Source organism: Coregonus clupeaformis, chromosome 28 (genome assembly GCF_020615455.1).
Source record: "Coregonus clupeaformis isolate EN_2021a chromosome 28, ASM2061545v1, whole genome shotgun sequence".
Classification (NCBI taxonomy): Eukaryota; Metazoa; Chordata; class Actinopteri; order Salmoniformes; family Salmonidae; genus Coregonus; species Coregonus clupeaformis.
This window is the reverse complement of record NC_059219.1, coordinates 5,564,919-5,583,201: the sequence shown is the minus strand read 5'-3', so window position 1 is coordinate 5,583,201 and position 18,283 is coordinate 5,564,919. Positions and strand designations below refer to the sequence as shown.

At 46.4% G+C, this 18,283-nt stretch overlaps 1 protein-coding gene and 1 non-coding gene across 3 annotated transcripts in view; both read right to left on the bottom strand.

The window, feature by feature from the left end:
* Positions 1–18,283, bottom strand: part of LOC121542634 (serine/threonine-protein kinase ULK4) — a 153,997-nt gene that overhangs the window by 67,560 nt on the left and 68,154 nt on the right. For both annotated transcript variants that reach the window (XM_041852083.2, XM_041852084.2), the window contains exons 31-32: positions 17,461–17,509; positions 11,711–11,816 (exon numbers count right to left, since the gene is read on the bottom strand). In XM_041852083.2, the coding sequence (XP_041708017.1) occupies positions 11,711–11,816; positions 17,461–17,509 (155 nt within the window). The remainder of the gene's footprint in view (positions 1–11,710; positions 11,817–17,460; positions 17,510–18,283) is intronic.
* On the bottom strand, positions 11,538–11,613 carry trnaa-cgc. The gene has a single exon. It is a non-coding gene; the product is annotated as a tRNA-Ala (tRNA).

Here is an 18,283-nt window from a genome sequence, read left to right as displayed (position 1 = left end):
GTTACAAGCGCCGTGCTCTACCAGCTGAGCTACAGAGGACCACGTACACTGTATACAATATACACTGAGTGTACAAAACATTAGGAACACCTTCCTAATATTGAGTTGCAACCTCTTTTGCCCTCAGAACAGCCTCAATTCGTCGGGGCATGGACTCCTACAAGGTGTCGAAAGCGTTTCACAGGGATGCTGGCCCATGTTGACTCCAACAGTTGTGTCAAGTAGGCTGGATGTCCTTTGGGTGGTGGACCATTCTTGATACAGCAGCGTTGCAGTTCTTTACAAACTCAAACCGGTGCATCTGGCACCTACTACCATACCCCGTTCAAAGGCACTTAAATATTTTGTCTTGCCCATTCATCCTCTGAATGGCACACATACACAATCCATGTCTCAAGGCTTAAAAATCCTCCTTTAACCCGTCTCCTCCACTTAATCTACACTGATTGAAGTGGATTTAACAGGTGACATCAATAAGGGATCATAGCTTTCACCTGGATTCACCTGGTCAGTCTATGTCATGGAAAGACACTCAGTGTATAAAAAGCCAACAAGCAGACTGGCTGTTGTGCTACTCCTCCTGCATGGCTCTGCACGGTGCTTCACAGCACTCCCAGGGGATCCTTATCTCCACACTGGCCAATTATATAATATCTCTCTCTCTCTCTCTCTCTCTCTCTCTCTCCACCTCCCATCTCTCTCTCTCTCTCTCTCTCTCTCTCTCTCTCCACCTCCCCATCTCTCTCTCTACACCTCCCCACCCCCCCCATCTCTCTCTCTCTCTCTCTCCACCTCCCCATCTCTCTCTCTACACCTCCCCACCCCCCCATCTCTCTCTCTCTCTCTCTCTCTCTCTCTCTCTCCACCTCCCCCTCTCTCTCTACACCTCCCCACCCCCCACTCTCTCTCTCTCTCTCTCTCTCTCTCTCTCTCTCTCTCTCTCTCTCTCTCTCTCTCTCTCTCTCTCTCTCTCTCTCTCTCTCTCTCTCTCTCTGCTGGGAGTGTTTGGTGCATGCTGGGAATTGTTTGAGTGAGTGCTAAGTGCGAGTGTTGTGTAGAGGTAGATATTCCTGGGTTTTCTTTCGGTTTTTCTTCTATGCATGATTAAGGTTATTATTTCTATTTTCTTGTTGTGGTAGAATTAAGTATATTGTTTTTCGTGTCGAAATTATCCAGATTTTGGTGGGGATGGCGGCCCGAATGGGGACGCCATCCCTGTCACTTCGGCACGGCTTTAGGTGTGTTACTGAAGCTACTGTCACGGTGGAGGAGTTTCTGGTCGCCGTAGGAGAGAAGGTAGGATATGAGAATGTTGCTTATGCGTCACGGATTAATAAAGCGGTGGTGGTATTTCTTAAAGAAGAGCGCCTTGTTGATCGTATGGTTGAACATGGCGTACTTCTTAAAGGAATGTTTATTCAAGTTACGCCGCTTTTTTCTCCGTCAACAAGGGTAACGATTTCAAATGTACCGCCGTTTATTCCAAATGAGCTATTGGAGCGCAAGTTATTGCGCTTTGGGAAGTTTGCAAGTTCAATTAAGGTTGTCCCGTTGGGTTGCAAACACCCGGCGTTGAAACAGGTTATGTCGTTTCGGCGACAGGTGTTTATGTTTTTGGACTCACCGGAGCAGACTTTGGAGTTATCGTTTAAAGTCAAGTATGACAATAGACTGTATATGGCTTATGCTAGTACGGGTAGTCAACTGTGTTTTGAGTGTGGGGATGTTGGTCATAAGCGACATGCTTGCCCGAAAAGGAGAAGGCAGAGGGAGGGCGCAGGTGGTCCTCGTAACGCCTGGGCCCACTGATGTAGGGGCGAGGTGGGCTGACAGCGGTAGAGCAGCCACAAGCATCTGTTGCTGAGGAACAAGTTGTCCGTGTTGAGGGCACAGAGTTGCAACTTGTACCAGAGGGAAATGTTATGCAGCAGAAAAATATTGTTGTAGAAGGTAAGGATGGATCTGAAGAGCCATTTCCTCAGACTGGTGAGGAGGTGCCCAGTACGAGTGCTGGGGTACAGGAGGGGGTTCATGTGGAGCTAATCTCCCAGGTAGTGGAGGAGATGCCCACTATGAGTGCTGGGGTACAGGGGGGGTTCATGTGGAGCTAGGCTCCCAGGTAGTGGAGGAGATGCCCACTACGAGTAATGGGGTTCAGGTGGGGCTAGTCTCCCAGGTAGTGGAGGAGATGCCTGGTACGAGTGATGGGGTGCAAGTGGGGAGTGTTGAAAGGGATGTGGTACAGGGGAGTCAGTGGTCTGTGGCCTCAGTTGAGGAGGATCAGGAGAAGGATATGGATATCTCTCTTTATACTATATCAGCTGGTGAGGACTCAATTTACGATCTAGAGGAGGTAAATGGGTTTCTGGATCAGACTTTTGGGAAATCTGTGAAATTGGCAGATTATTTTGATGTTGATAAGTTTGTGAGGTCAGCTGTGATGTTACAGAAGACGGTGGGGTTAGACCAGTTGAGAGAGAAGAAGCGGTTTCGTGGTCAGGTTAAGAGAACATTTTAATAATGATAATGATTATGCCTCATAGGGTGTTTTATTCTCTTTGTCTGGTTTCTCTGTGGTATCTTCTGCTTTTCCTTTTTCTTTTCTATATGGAGATACTAAGGGTAGGTTCTCTCAATATTAATGGAGGAAGGGACAGGAATAAGAGGGCTTGGGTATTAGAAGTAATAAAACAGAAAAGGCTTAATGTAGTTTTCCTACAGGAGACACAGTGATGAGGAAAATGAGGTTGACTGGGGTATGTGGTGGGAGGGGCAGCATATACTCAGTCATGGTACTAATTTCAGTGCTGGGGTGGCAATCTTGTTTTCTTCAGGCTTAGGGGTGACTGTGGTATCTACAACAGAGATAGTTAAGGGTCGGGTTTTATTGGTCAAGGTGGATGTTATGTTTTATTTTATTTTTTTATGTTTATGCTCCTAATGAGGGTACAGAGCGTATTGTTGGTTTTGATAAAATAAAGGAAACCTTAAGACAGTGTGACCAAGAGGGGTGTATGGTTTTATGGGGGGACTGGAACTGTACAGTGGATTTTACTGTTGATCGCACCGCTGAAGAACCTCACCTGCGGTCAGCCACTTGCCTGTCTGGTCTGTTAACTGAGTTTGAGCTTTCTGATGTGTGGAGAGTAAGGAATGCAAAAGTTAGTTACACATGGCTAAAAGTTAATAAAGGTCATGTCAGTGCAGCAAGGTTAGACAGGTTGTATGTACAGTGGGGGAAAAAAGTATTTAGTCAGCCACCAATTGTGCAAGTTCTCCCACTTAAAAAGATGAGAGAGGCCTGTAATTTTCATCATAGGTACACGTCAACTATGACAGACAAAATGAGAAAAAAAAAATCCAGAAAATCACATTGTAGGATTTTTTATGAATTTATTTGCAAATTATGGTGGAATATAAGTATTTGGTCAATAGCAAAAGTTTCTCAATACTTTGTTATATACCCTTTGTTGGCAATGACACAGGTCAAACGTTTTCTGTAAGTCTTCACAAGGTTTTCACACACAGTTGCAGGTATTTTGGCCCATTCCTCCATGCAGATCTCCTCTAGAGCAGTGATGTTTTGGGGCTGTCGCTGGGCAACACGGACTTTCAACTCCCTCCAAAGATTTTCTATGGGGTTGAGATCTGGAGACTGACTAGGCCACTACAGGACCTTGAAATGCTTCTTACGAAGCCACTCCTTCGTTGCCCGGGCGGTGTGTTTGGGATCATTGTCATGCTGAAAGACCCAGCCACGTTTCATCTTCAATGCCCTTGCTGATGGAAGGAGGTTTTCACTCAAAATCTCACGATACATGGCCCCATTCATTCTTTCCTTTACACGGATCAGTCGTCCTGGTCCCTTTGCAGAAAAACAGCTCCAAAGCATGATGTTTCCACCCCCATGCTTCACAGTAGGTATGGTGTTCTTTGGATGCAACTCAGCATTCTTTGTCCTCCAAACACGACGGGTTGAGTTTTTACCAAAAAGTTATATTTTGGTTTCATCTGACCATATGACATTCTCCCAATCCTCTTCTGGATCATCCAAATGCACTCTAGCAAACTTCAGACAGGCCTGGACATGTACTGGCTTAAGCAGGGGGACACGTCTCGCACTGCAGGATTTGAGTCCCTGGCGGCGTAGTGTGTTACTGATGGTAGGCTTTGTTACTTTGGTCCCAGCTCTCTGCAGGTCATTCACTAGGTCCCCCCGTGTGGTTCTGGGATTTTTGCTCACCGTGATCATTTTGACCCCACGGGGTGAGATCTTGCGTGGAGCCCCAGATCGAAGGAGATTATCAGTGGTCTTGTATGTCTTCAATTTCCTAATAATTGCTCCCACAGTTGATTTCTTCAAACCAAGCTGCTTACCTATTGCAGATTCAGTCTTCCCAGCCTGGTGCAGGTCTACAATTTTGTTTCTGGTGTCCTTTGACAGCTCTTTGGTCTTGGCCATAGTGTAGTTTGGAGTGTGACTGTTTGAGGTTGTGGACAGGTGTCTTTTATACTGATAACAAGTTCAAACAGGTGCCATTAATACAGGTAACGAGTGGAGGACAGAGGAGCCTCTTAAAGAAGAAGTTACAGGTCTGTGAGAGCCAGAAATCTTGCTTGTTTGTAGGTGACCAAATACTTATTTTCCACCATAATTTGCAAATAAATTCACTAAAAATCCTACAATTTGATTTTCTGGAAAAAATAATCTCAATTTGTCTGTCACAGTTGACGTATACCTATGATGAAAATTACAGGCCTCTCTCATCTTTTTAAGTGGGAGAACTTGCACAATTGGTGGCTGACTAAATACTTTTCCTCCCCACTGTATCTGAGCAATACTGTAGTAGGGTTGGAAGGTGTGACATTACTCCTGTGGGTTTCTCTGATCACCATATTGTCACTGTTGATATTCACTTGTCCTGTCCACAAAGGTCATCATCTTATTGGTATTTTAATGTTAAATTGTTACATGATGTCATGTTTTGTGAAAGGTTTTTGTTGTTTTTGGGGAAAATGGAGGGTTACAAAAGAGAATTTTTGAGTCCTTGAGACAATGATGGGAGGTTGGGAAGGCCCAAATACGATTATTTTGTCAACAGTATACTGCTCTGTCTAGTATTGAAGCTAAAGAGACTATCAGGGCCCTTGAACAGGACATCAAATCTATTGAATTGAAGTTGCTCACTCAGAATGACCCCGGACTAGTCATGAACATACAGGACAAGAAACATGAACTGAGGTCGTTTCTGCATGAAAGAGTGAAGGGTGCCTTGATTAGGTCTCGTTTCGCTTCCCTCAAGGATATGGATGCTCCTAGTGCTTTAAAAAAAAAACTAGGACAGTCGATATTGCAACGTAAACAGATGGTCTGCCTTCGTCTCCCTGATGGGAAGGTGACCACGGATGACAGTGAAATGCGTCAACATGCCATGGATTTCTATTCTGCCCTCTATAAGGCGGAGGATTGTGACTCTCTGTGTACTGAACAGTTGTTACACGGTCTTCCTCAATTGGGACCTGAGCAAAGAATCGCATTGGACTCTGACATTACACTGCAAGAGCTGTCCACAGCAGTTATGCAGCTCTCAACAGGCCGAGCCCCTGGCATTGATGGTTTACCATCTGAGTTTTATAAGCACTTTTGGGGGTCTATTGGGGAGGATTTTTATGAAGTGGTGTGTGAATCTTTTCATGCGGGCTCTCTTCCTGTATCTTGTCAACGTGCGGTACTTTCACTGTTGCCAAAAAAGGGGGATTTGGCTCTCATATAAAATTGGAGACCTGTTGTTTTGCTGTGTGCAGAATATAAAATTGTTTCTAAATGTCTCTCAAACAGGTTGAAAGAGTATCTGGGATTGTTGGTCCACAAGGACCAGTCCTACTGTGTACCTGATCGCTCTATTGTTGACAACTTGTTTCTAATAAGAGATGTTTTAGACATTTATAAACTGTCTGATGTAAATGTGGGTTTACTTTCTTTGGATCAGGAGAAGGCTTTTGATCGTGTGGACCACCAGTACTTGTTTAAAACAATGAAAGTCTTTGGGTTTGGGGATGTTTTTTTGTCTTGGATGAATTTACTGTATGCTAGGGCCTCGTGTATGGTGAAGGTGGGGGGTGGTTTGAGTTGCCCCATCCCTGTCCAAAGGGGCATCAGGCAGGGATGCCCAATTTCAGGGCAGTTATATGGTCTGGCGATTGAACCAATGCTTTGGTTTTTAAGAGCGATGCTTACTGTTTTTTTTTTTTTTTTTTTTCACCTTTATTTAACCAGGTAAGCCAGTTGAGAACAGGTTCTCATTTACAACTGCGACCTGGCCAAGATAAAGCAAAGCAGTGCAATAAAAACAACACAGAGTTACATATGGGGTAAAAAACATTAAGTCAAAAATACAACAGAAAATATATATACAGTGTGTGCAAATGTAGCAAGTTATGGAGGTAAGGCAATAAATAGGCTATAGTGCAAAATAATTACAATAGTATTAACACTGGAATGATAGATGTGCAAGAGATTATGTGCAAATAGAGATACTGGGGTGCAAAAGAGCAAAATAAATAACAATATAGGGATGAGGTAGTTGGGTGGGCTAATTTCAGATGGGCTGTGTACAGGTGCAGTGATCAGTAAGGTGCTCTGACAACTGATGCTTAAAGTTATTGAGGGAGATAAGAGTCTCCAGCTTCAGAGATTTCTCTGTGCCAGGTGTAATGAAGGGTCCCACGATAGCACTGTCTGCGTATGCAGATGACGTGACAGTTTTTATTACAGGGGGTGAGGATGTTAAGGTTCTCTCAAACGCTTTAAAGGTGTATGAGGGGGCCTCCTCAGCTAGAGTCAATTGGGGAAAGAGTGAAGCGCTGTGGGCAGGCCAGCTTCAGATGGGGTCCACTCCACGGTTACCAGGGGGGCTTCAGTGGGGCAGAGATGGGATGAAGACTTTGGTTTTTCTTTTTCTAGGCTCCGATGTCTTTCAGAAAAAGAACTGGGAGGGTGTAGTGGAGAAAGTGTGTGCCAGACTGTCAAGATGGAAATGGGTGCTGCCCCAGCTGTCTTATAGGGGAAGGGTACTGGTAGCTAATAATCTTGTTGCCTCTACCCTGTGGCATAGACTAATGATTTAGCAGCCACCAAAGGGTCTGATACAAGAGCTTCAGAGGATCCTTGTCAATTTCTTCTGGTCTGGACAACATTGGATTAAAGCTTCAGCCCTGTACCTGCCACTGCACGAGGGTGGGCAAGGCCTGGTGGACATTTCTTCCAGGATCATGGCTTTCCAGCTTCAAGCAGCACAGAGACTGTTGTACAGTGACGGTTCTAGCTGGGTTGACACAGCCTACACATTGATGAGGAGAGCGGGCTGTTTGGGCTTAGACAAGCACCTTTTCCTCTTAAAGCTGGAGGGGGGTGAGTTGCCTGGCCTGACTCCATTTTATGAGTCTGTTATGCAGGCTTGGAGAGTTCTGGTCAAGTCCCGTAAGGCCTGCACGCCACCAGGGATGTGGCTTTTTGAAGAGCCTCTTTTTCACAACACTGCCATCCAGTCCCGTGTTCTGTTCAGCTAGCCTACGTTCATGCCTGTTAGGCGTGGGGTGTACTAAGCTGGGTCATCTGATGCGGAACAAGAATAGGTCGTTGGAGGAGCTGGGAGAAAGAGCGGGGATCCGATCGTCTCGCCTACTGAGGAAGGTCGTCGCTGAGGTCTGTGACTCCTTGCCAGTACTTCATCTGCAGTATGTGACTGACACTTCCAATTCTGATCGGTGGAAGGAGGGTCTGGATTATGTGTTCCCTGCACTGATTGTTAGTGCTGCGGCGGGGGCATTCGAGGAGGACGTGGGGATGCTGCTTTCCTTCGATACCCCGGAGCTGGGGGAGTTCAAGGAGGTGGGAAAGAAGGCCATGTACAGAATATGTGTAAAGGTGTCCCATGCCTCTTCCCTGGAAGGGGTAAAATCGACGAGGTGGGCGGGTGTGCTTGGTCCAGGTGCCTCCCCAAAAGGCTGTTGGCGATCATTATACAAACTGCCTATTGATAAGAGGACAGCTAACCTCCAATGGAGGATAATACATGGAGCCATAGCCACCAACATGTATCTGGTACACCTGGATCCTACTGTTGGGGAGGGGTGTCCATTCTGTGCTGAGTCTGAAACTGTTTTTACAGTGTCCCAGGTTGGTCGGGATGATTGACCTGATCACTAATTGGTTCTCAATGTTGGGAGAGGATTTCTCTTCCCAACTGTATATATTTGGGCCAAAGTACAGGTTTAATCAAAAAGGTGTAGTTGTGTTGCTTCATTTTGTGTTAGGGGCAGCAAAATTAGCGATATGGAAGACCTGAAAGAACAGTATTCGGGGACAGGGGTCTGTGGATGTGGTGGGAATGCTGGAGGGAATGTTGGCAGCGAGACTAAGGGTTGAGTTTGCCTATTATAAACTTGTCAACAATATTGATCTGTTTATGAGTATATGGGGTATTCAGAGGCTGTTGTGTTTAGTTACTGGGGAGGAGGAATTTGAGTTGTGTTTTTAATTGATGTGTAACCACGGTCTTGTATGAGTATTTATTGTGTGGTGGGCTACCAGACCCAATAAATATTATTTAAATCTCTCTCTCTCTCTCTCTCACACACACACACACACACACACACACACACACACACACACACCCGGCCCTGCCGTGTTCGTCTACTCTCCCTCCGTCTCTCTTAAAAGAAGCCAATTATGGCAGTTTTCCCCTGCCTGCGTTTTCGTGAGCCTGATCTGGAGTGGGCCACTAGCACTCAGCCAGAGACGGAGACAGAGTGAGGAGAGCTGCTAGAGTGAGGAGAGCTGCTAGAGATAGCGCTAATTACCAGGGTTATATTTAGTGCTGGGTCAACACATTCCTGAAAAAAGGACCTGATTTGTGCATAATGATGCTGACTTCATAAAGTCACTCGCAAGTGACCCTCCTGTAATGAGAAGGGCAAAGGAGGAACGACAGGACGAGCGAGCCCCGGAGTGGAAGTGGTATTCCTATTGGTTGACAGGGGAAGGTGGGGGTAGGGGCAGGGAGAGGGGCTTTTGTTGACAGACTAAGGGGGTTCCTCTTTCCTGTTCTGCTGGGTAGCAATTACAGCCAGGGACCTGAAAGCTTTCTGACACTCACACCTATAATTCACAGGACCCCGGCCCCGCGCTCCAGCATGACGCAACATGCAGACACGGTTTGACTCGCCTCCAAAACTCCACCGCAGCTGCAGAGTAGACTCTCCCGTAACTAACAGCTAATTCATTTCCATCACATTCTGAATACATTCTCCACTGAGCAGGTGCTACATGTTGTGCTGCTATACAGTAATATAATGACTAACAATTCAACATTGTCGCTATGCAGCAGAAGCATCCAGTCAGTATAAGTGGGGCCAAAACAAAGGTTCGTTCTGTACTGATAATCCTCTCACTCACCTAATAACTTAACAGCTCACGCACCGCCATCTTCCTCTTCCTCTAATATACTGTGAGTGAGCTAATTTACTGTACCAATGTATAACGTATTTTTATTGAATAATCTCCATAGCCATGATTAAGTAGCAGATTAAGTATCCATGATTAAGTAGCAGCATCTCTCTGCCAGTCTACACTCGGCTCCATCATATCTGCACATGGTCTCTCCTATCATTGTTATGCAGATGACACTCAACTACTCTTCTCCCCCCCTTCTGACACCCAGGTGGCAGCACGCATCTCTGCATGCCTGGCAGACATCTCAGCTTGGATGTCAGCCCAACACCTCAAGCTCAACCTTGACAAGACAGAGCTGTTTTTCCTCCCGGGGAAGGCCTGCCTGCTCCAAGACCTCTCCATCACAGTTGACAACTCCACAGTGTCACCCTCCCAGAGTGCAAAGAACCTTGGCGTGACCCTGGACAACACCCTGTAGTTCTCTGCAAACATCAAAGCAGTGACTCGCTCCAGCAGGTTCATGCTCTACAACATCCGTAGAGTACAACCTTTCCTCACACAGGAAGCGGCGCAGGTCCTAATCCAGGCACTTGTCATCTCCCGTCTAGACTACTGTAACTCTCTGTTGGCTGGGCTCCCCGCTTGTGTCATAAACCCCTGCAACTTATCCAGAACGCTGCAGCCCGCCTGGTGTTAAACCTTCCAAAGTTCTCGCATGTCACCCCGCTCCTCCGCACACTTCACTAGTTTCCAGTCGAAGCTCGCATCAGTACTCTGTTCTACCACCTCTGGTCTCTTGGCCCTCCCTCCCTGAGACAGCTCCTCAGTGGCAGCATAACATTAGACTCACGTGGCTCGTGTCTGAGAGGCTGAGAGTGTTTGAACAGTAAGGCCCACTATCTCAAGTGGAGTGTCACAGGGAGAGAGGGGGCACATTTCATTAGGTCTGCTATCTGCAAGGTGCCCCTGCCTTCTCCTAGGAGGAGCATTTCATTAGGTCTGCTATCTGCAAGGTGCCCCTGCCTTCTCCTAGGAGGAGCATTTCATTAGGTCTGCTATCTGCAAGGTGCCCCTGCCTTCTCCTATGAGGAGCATGTTGAATGTGAAGCCTGGCTGTGAATCTATGATTCCTCCCTGAGCTCATGCAGAACCACGACAGGGTGGACAGGACAGCCTCTCTCAGCTCCATGCCGCTCGGCGGTGGGAGAGAGATAGAGTGGGGTGCTAACGGGCTAACAGAGAGACTGGGCCGACTAGCTACTGAGAACTGTCAACACAGTACAGCCATAGCAAAATCAATCTGTTATTCAATCATTTAGTGTTATGGAGTGCCTGGTTTTTGCAGCGGGCAGCCAGCTGGGCATTGAAAAGCGATGGCAGAGAAACAAAACATGCCAAGGCAGGAGAGCCGAGCGGGTAAAGGAGGCAGACAAACGGCTGCTCGGCAGCTGGGCTGATTGTATCAGATGAGTGAGTGCTGAGAGTACAGAGAGAAAAAGAGAGAGAGAGAGAGAGAGAGAGAGAGAGGCAGACGTGCGGGTGCAGGCCGTCTGTGGACGGACAGGGAGGAGATGAACTGATAGGAGTACCACAACAGGACACACAGTCCAGCCTGCTGATGGACAGAGTGGAGGAGGAAGAGGAGAGGCCTTCACCCTTCCCCCTCAGCTTCTGCTGGGAGACCAAAAGCTTGCCTGCTACGCTAACACAAAACACACACACATACCACACCACACCACACCACCCATACACCACACCACACACACACTCACGGCTTAAGGCACCACAGGATCCCAATGAAATAAGCGGTCTGAGCCGAAGGCAAGAGGGTGCCGTGAATGGCATGGAAACACACTCCAGTAATTGAAAACACAGGAGAGGAATCAATACAGGCTGTTTGTACCTGTGTATGATGGTCTTTGTAAATGATGGAATAACTATTACAGCTCAGTGTTGTATTAACCCATCAAAGACATTAATTTATGTCAGTCACCGAGTCCTCACTTTACATTGGCATTTTAGTCATTAAGCAGACGATCTTATCCAGAGCGACTTACAGTAGTGAGTGCATACATTTTCGTACTGGTCCCCCGTGGGAATTGAACCCACAACCCAGGCGTTGCGAGCACCATGCTCTACCAACTAAGCCACACGGGACCACATGACTTGTGCACAATGTTATTTGTAAATGGGGCAGAATCTGTTAGGCATAGATACAGTACAATGCATTCATTTGTGTGAGGCAGTGCACCGTACCTTGTTGGTAGAAGGGTTGTAGGTCCACGTCCTTCTGTCCAGTCAGGTTGCTGAGGAGAGCCATGGCGTTCTGCATGGTTCCACCCAGGATATTGTCCTGGTGCTCCTGGAGAGAACACAACATGGAATAAACACAGAGGAGAAATGAATAGTGGGCGAGGGAAAGGCAGGGCAAAAACCTAAGATCGCACACAGTCTTTCAGGACAGTCCTCAAATATTGAGAGCCTTAGGGCTGGATTTGAGCAAATCTGCCTTAGCAATGCTCCTGCAGTACTCTTGTTTTCACAACTACTGGCCCCTGCACCCACAGCACATGTCTTATTCTGAAAACTGAAGCATACAGTAGCTAACATTCTGCATTTGTATTGACTACATTATCATCTGCTGCTTACATTATCCTTTTCTCCTTCACAGCGTCTAGATACACCTGTGTGTGCCTGAGAGTGCCAGCTTAAGAGCCTATATCTGATGATGACTGAAGAAATAGCTGAGCTTTAATGAAGAATAGTCATTAGAAATAGCAGAGCTTTAATTAATAATAATTAGAAATAGCTGAGCTTTAATGAAGAATAGTCATTCAAAATAGCTGAGCTTTAATGAAGAATAGTCATTAGAAATAGCAGAGCTTTAATTAATAATAATTAGAAATAGCTGAGCTTTAATGAAGAACGGTCATTAGAAATAGCTGAGCTTTAATGAAGAACAGTCATTAGAAATAGCTGAGCTTTAATGAAGAACAGTCATTAGAAATAGCTGAGCTTTAATGAAGAACAGTCATTAGCATCTTAACTTTTGAGAGGGGAAGCATCTTCAGGACCTAGCTGAGGGCTAGATGAAGTCCAGCGGCGGAGCAGGGGAGGTTGGGGAGAGGGAGGAGGGAGATGGGAGATGGGGGAGGTGGAAGTTACTTGGTGAAGGTTGTGCAATTATGAAGGTTGTGTAATTGGGGAAGGTTGTGTAATTATCTGGTGAGCAGGGTGCAGGGGATGAGCCTTGGTGAAGGTTGTGTAATTATCTGGTGAGCAGGGTGCAGGGGATGAGCCTTGGTGAAGGTTGTGTAATTATCTGGTGAGCAGGGTGCAGGGGATGAGCCATGGTGAAGTTTGTGTAATTATCTGGTGAGCAGGGTGCAGGGGATGAGCCTTGGTGAAGGTTGTGTAATTATCTGGTGAGCAGGGTGCAGGGGATGAGCCTTGGTGAAGGTTGTGTAATTATCTGGTGAGCAGGGTGCAGGGGATGAGCCTTGGTGAAGGTTGTGTAATTATCTGGTGAGCAGGGTGCAGGGGATGAGCCATGGTGAAGGTTGTGTAATTATCTGGTGAGCAGGGTGCAGGGGATGAGCCTTGGTGAAGGTTGTGTAATTATCTGGTGAGCAGGGTGCAGGGGATGAGCCATGGTGAAGGTTGTGTAATTATCTGGTGAGCAGGGTGCAGGGGATGAGCCTTGGTGAAGGTTGTGTAATTATCTGGTGAGCAGGGTGCAGGGGATGAGCCTTGGTGAAGGTTGTGTAATTATCTGGTGAGCAGGGTGCAGGGGATGAGCCTTGGTGAAGGTTGTGTAATTATCTGGTGAGCAGGGTGCAGGGGATGAGCCTTGGTGAAGGTTGTGTAATTATCTGGTGAGCAGGGTGCAGGGGGATGAGCCATGGTGAAGGTTGTGTAATTATCTGGTGAGCAGGGTGCAGGGGATGAGCCATGGTGAAGGTTGTGTAATTATCTGGTGAGCAGGGTGCAGGGGATGAGCCATGGTGAAGGTTGTGTAATTATCTGGTGAGCAGGGTGCAGGGGATGGGCCTTGGTGAAGGTTGTGTAATTATCTGGTGAGCAGGGTGCAGGGGATGAGCCATGGTGAAGGTTGTGTAATTATCTGGTGAGCAGGGTGCAGGGGATGAGCCATGGTGAAGGTTGTGTAATTATCTGGTGAGCAGAGTGCAGGGGATGAGCCATGGTGAAGGTTGTGTAATTATCTGGTGAGCAGGGTGCAGGGGATGAGCCATGGTGAAGGTTGTGTAATTATCTGGTGAGCAGGGTGCAGGGGATGAGCCATGGTGAAGGTTGTGTAATTATCTGGTGAGCAGGGTGCAGGGGGGATTAGGAACATAATAAGTAGGCAGGAAATGAAGGCCTGGGTTAGGATGTCTGGGGCCGTAGATCTAGGCCAGAGTGAACACACACACACACACGTCACGACCGGCAAACACACACACAGAAAATCAATTCAGCCATAATTAGGGCCCAGACGAGGCTTGGTTAAGGCCGGGCCAGCTCAGGGATTCTCCTCAGTCTCCTGGATGAATTAGCCATGGAATCTCAAGGCCCAGAATCATCGCTTTTCCACCTGATTTCTCTGCTAGGCCACTAGAGGAGCAGGGGTCATGCATATATCAACACCCCTTAATGAAGAGATACATGATGTGTGGGCCTAGACCTAAACCATGATGGGCTCAAACTATTGACTCACTACTTCCTATAAACAGCTTGTTTAACACAAAGGCTGGTTTGATTTGATAAGGATGAATGGGGAGACACATGGAGGAGAAACGTATGATTATTTCTGACAGATGACCGAGTTGAATCCAAAAGTGGGAGATCAAAACTTACTGAAAAAATAAGGACGCAAAGAAAAACAACTTTTTATCGCCTCCCGAAAAAGCATGTCCTCATTTCTGTATCATATCACATGTGTAATGGAATTGTGCTGCCTGCCTGCAGCTTGATCTCTCATAATCTATAAAGCTAACTTCAGATCTCATCATCACAATCCCAAATACACCATTGGCTGCCTCTGGCCTCACAGAGTCTGAACCAGAAATCCCTTCTGTTCTCAAATGAATGTATGTCTCTCTGTGTTTACATGGAACTAAACTGGAGCCTCACTATCACAGGCCCATTCCCAGAACCTCAAACTCCTATCTAGCTGCTTGGCTGCCTCTTCTAAACTAACTTCAATCCTGTGTGTGTGTGTGTGTCTTTGGGAGGGGTTGGGACAAGCAGTCGATTCATTTCTGTCGACTGCAAGGAAAACGGATTAAAAAAGGATTCTTCTTCTTCAGTATGTCCTACAGTGTAAAATAAGTTGCTGTTTTTTATTTTTGGGTCAAAGCTCTGAAAACCAGCTTTGCAGTACAACAAAAGGCAGCGTTTATGTCTGCAATTAGACTTTTCTTCAAGCTGTAATTTGGTCTAGAGATCAATATTTGTTGCAGTGCAGACTTTTCTTCTCTGTTGTTGTTAATGAGAATGGGAGAGGGGAACATGCCTATTCTCCAAGCACCAGTACATTGCAATCAGAGCTAGCTGTATAAAACCTCTGATTCTATTAGAGCTCACAAACTCATACAGAGTCCACCGACTGTACCGTCCTACCTACCTTCCCCCCACACACAAGCAAAATAGCTTTTCTTCCAATTAGATTTACACCGTCAGATGACATCAAATTGAACGTGGGGCAGAGGCACTACAATCAGGGGAAGGGAGAGATAAAGACATCCTGAACAGTGAGGGGATCCACTCCACCGAACATCTTTCTTCATTTACTTCCATGCCTTTAAAACAAAGCTGTTAAAAGAGAGACATTTGAGGAGTCTCAATTCTCAAGCATTCTCATTAACACAATCAATCATGATTATCAGTAAAAGACCATGATCCATTGCAGCAGCAACAACAAACTAGGCTTGAGCTTCAGTCTCCAGACATTAGATTCAGGATAGCAAGGAAGGAAGGCTAGAGCCTAGCAGTGTTACTTGGGGCCCTTGTTGTAACCAGAGTCAAGGGTCGCGTCCCAAAGGGCTCTGGTCAAAAGTAGTGCCCTATATAGGGAATAGGGTGCCATTTGGGACACATTTGGGACACACACGGGGCTCATGTTGTAACCAGAGTCACGCTCCCTCAGCACTTGCTTAAGGATATGTCTGCTGATGATGGACCAAACTCAATCAATGCCACTGTCAATCACCACTGGCTTCCTCGCCACACTCATTAGTGATGTCCATTACGGCTCCGTCCGCGGACCACTTTCATGCCGTCTCTGGCCTGAATCAATGTCAGTCCGTGAAACTGCTGAACTGGCCTTAAAAGTAAATAAGTGGACAGCCATTACTACCGCAGTCTGCACTAACTGTCGCGAAAAGGCAATTTGATACGATCACAACCTAACACGCATATCAGCTTCCATTGGATTGGATTGGATTGGAGAAGGCAAGCCATTGCGTTTCAAAGTTAAATGGTATGGTCTGCGTCCCAAACATGCACCCTATTCCTTATGTAGTGCACTACTTTTGACCAGGACCCATAGGTCAAAAGTAGTGCACTACATAGGGAATAGGCTGCCATTTGGTACACTACACACGGTGACTACAGTACAGTGAGAGTGAGAAGAGCTGATTTAATCCTGTCACTGTTTATCTGTAATGCCTGTAATGGACTGGCCATAGTGTATGCCCTGTGGGTATAAGAACTAGACAGTATATGAATGGTAAACCCTCCAGCGGTGGAGAGGAGCAGAGGATTACAGTGTGTGATAGAGTCCAGACTGGTTCTTTACTGGATAGAGCAGTGGTTAAGTGCTTGACACTGACTGCATCGGCTGGTAATGCACACTAAATGTCTCTCCTTCCTGTATGGCTGCGTATGTAACACTGCATTGTATAGTGTTAAACTGTATGGATGGAGGCTTTTCTAACGCATTCCAGAATGTATTAATTGAATCACAAATTCAGAATATTAGGTAAATGTGATGATGACATGCATGTGAGAAAGTCTACATAGGTCATAGTTGGTACTATCATTGTTAGGCCTATACCTCCAAAACATAGAAGAAGAGAGAAGTGGAAAGCAACACAACACGTGAAGACAATCAACCTAACAGCTAAGTTATTCCGTCTGTGTGATGTTTCTCAAACTGTTCTTACATGCAGTGGCATCTTGTCTGAGAAGTCACCCAAGCGATACGTTCATTAAAGAGTGCAGAGCAGTTACTGGTGGATCGAGGTCAAGGGGGAATTGGCTGTTTACTGGAAATAAGCGTTCTGGTCTGATGAATATGTAACCTGTTGTAGGAGCTGGGGGGGAGGGACTTAATATTCTCACTCCATTAAGCACAGCCCCTCCAAAGGCTGTTCCGCTCCCTCCGTCACTCAATTACACAATGTACTGTGATGGGTCATCACCGCACAGCACACTCATTTGCATAATAAATCAATAAAGAACCCTTGCAAACGAGCGCTGCTGGTGCAAAATGGGCTCGGACTGAAATTACAGAGAGAGAGAGAGAAGCCGGCATGCAGGCGGTGGGGTGGATGGGAGGCGTTTTTAGGAGGTAGAATGTCTGGTCGAGCAGAATTCCCCTCACATAACAGCCTTTGAATTATGTTCCAATAGCCCAAAGTTTTCTCTACCCAATGGGACTCATATATTTTCATGACAGAGGATAAAAAAGGGAGGTGGGGTGGGGGAGGAGGAGGAAGCAAGGTGGTTTGTAATATGGCTTTCATCCTAACATTCCTTTACACTATTTTACACCTCGGGCTGTCCGAAAGACGGAGAGAGGCACAGACACAGAGTAGAGTTTAGGTGGGAATTTGACAAAACCACTTATATTTTTAGGAGATAGCTTTTTACCTGAGCCCGGTAATGAAAAGTTGGGCAGGCAGCAGAAGTGATAAATAAAACCGCACACCAAAGCAGTTTCCTGGAACACATGATTTTAATATAGAGAAGAAAAAGCAGTATTTAAGTGGGGCTTAACTTACCGCCATGACTTGAAAGACAACAGGTAGGATTCTGCTGTCTCTGACCAGCCTGTGGAGGGGGGGGGAGAGAGAGAGAGAGAGAGAGAGAGAGGGGGAGAGAGAGAGAGAGAGAGAGAGAGAGATAGGGGGGAGAGAGAGAGAGAGAGAGAGAGAGAGAGAGAGGGAGAGAGAGAAAGAGAGCGAGATGGAGAGAGATGGAGAGAGAGAGAGAGAGAGGAGGAGAGGAGAGAGAGAGAAAGAGAGAGAAAAGAGAGAGAGAGTAAGAGAGAGAGAGGGGAGATAGAAAGAGTGAGAGGGGAGATAGAAAGAGAGAGAAAAGAGAGAGAGAGAGCAAGAGAGAGAGAGGGGAGATAGAAAGAGAGAGAGAAACACACAGAGGCACGTTTAGCTACCTTCATAGCACAGAGAGACGTTTAATCTTCATTAAAGTCCATGCGTTGCGTCTGAATCTGAGGCCTACTGTACGTATGGGATTATTGCAGTGTGTGTGTGTGTGTGTGTGTGTGTGTGTGTGAAGGCACCACAGCGTGCCTCGCCTCTAAGATCAGTCATGTGAGAAAAGGACCTCTGACTAATCTTTGGCTGGGAGAAAGGAGCCTTCTGACACCTCGGCACCCAGGAGTAATGTACATCTTTATTGGAAATGACTCTCCACAGCTCCCTTATTGATTAAGCCTTTTGATTCACAACCAATTACATCTTGTGTGTAGAGGTGCTCAAAGGAAGAAAACACCGTGGCAGGCAGGCTCGACACATTTAAACAAGACTAGAGGTCACCCATAGAAAATGTAGTCGAGGGAGTTTTTACATAACAATGATGTAT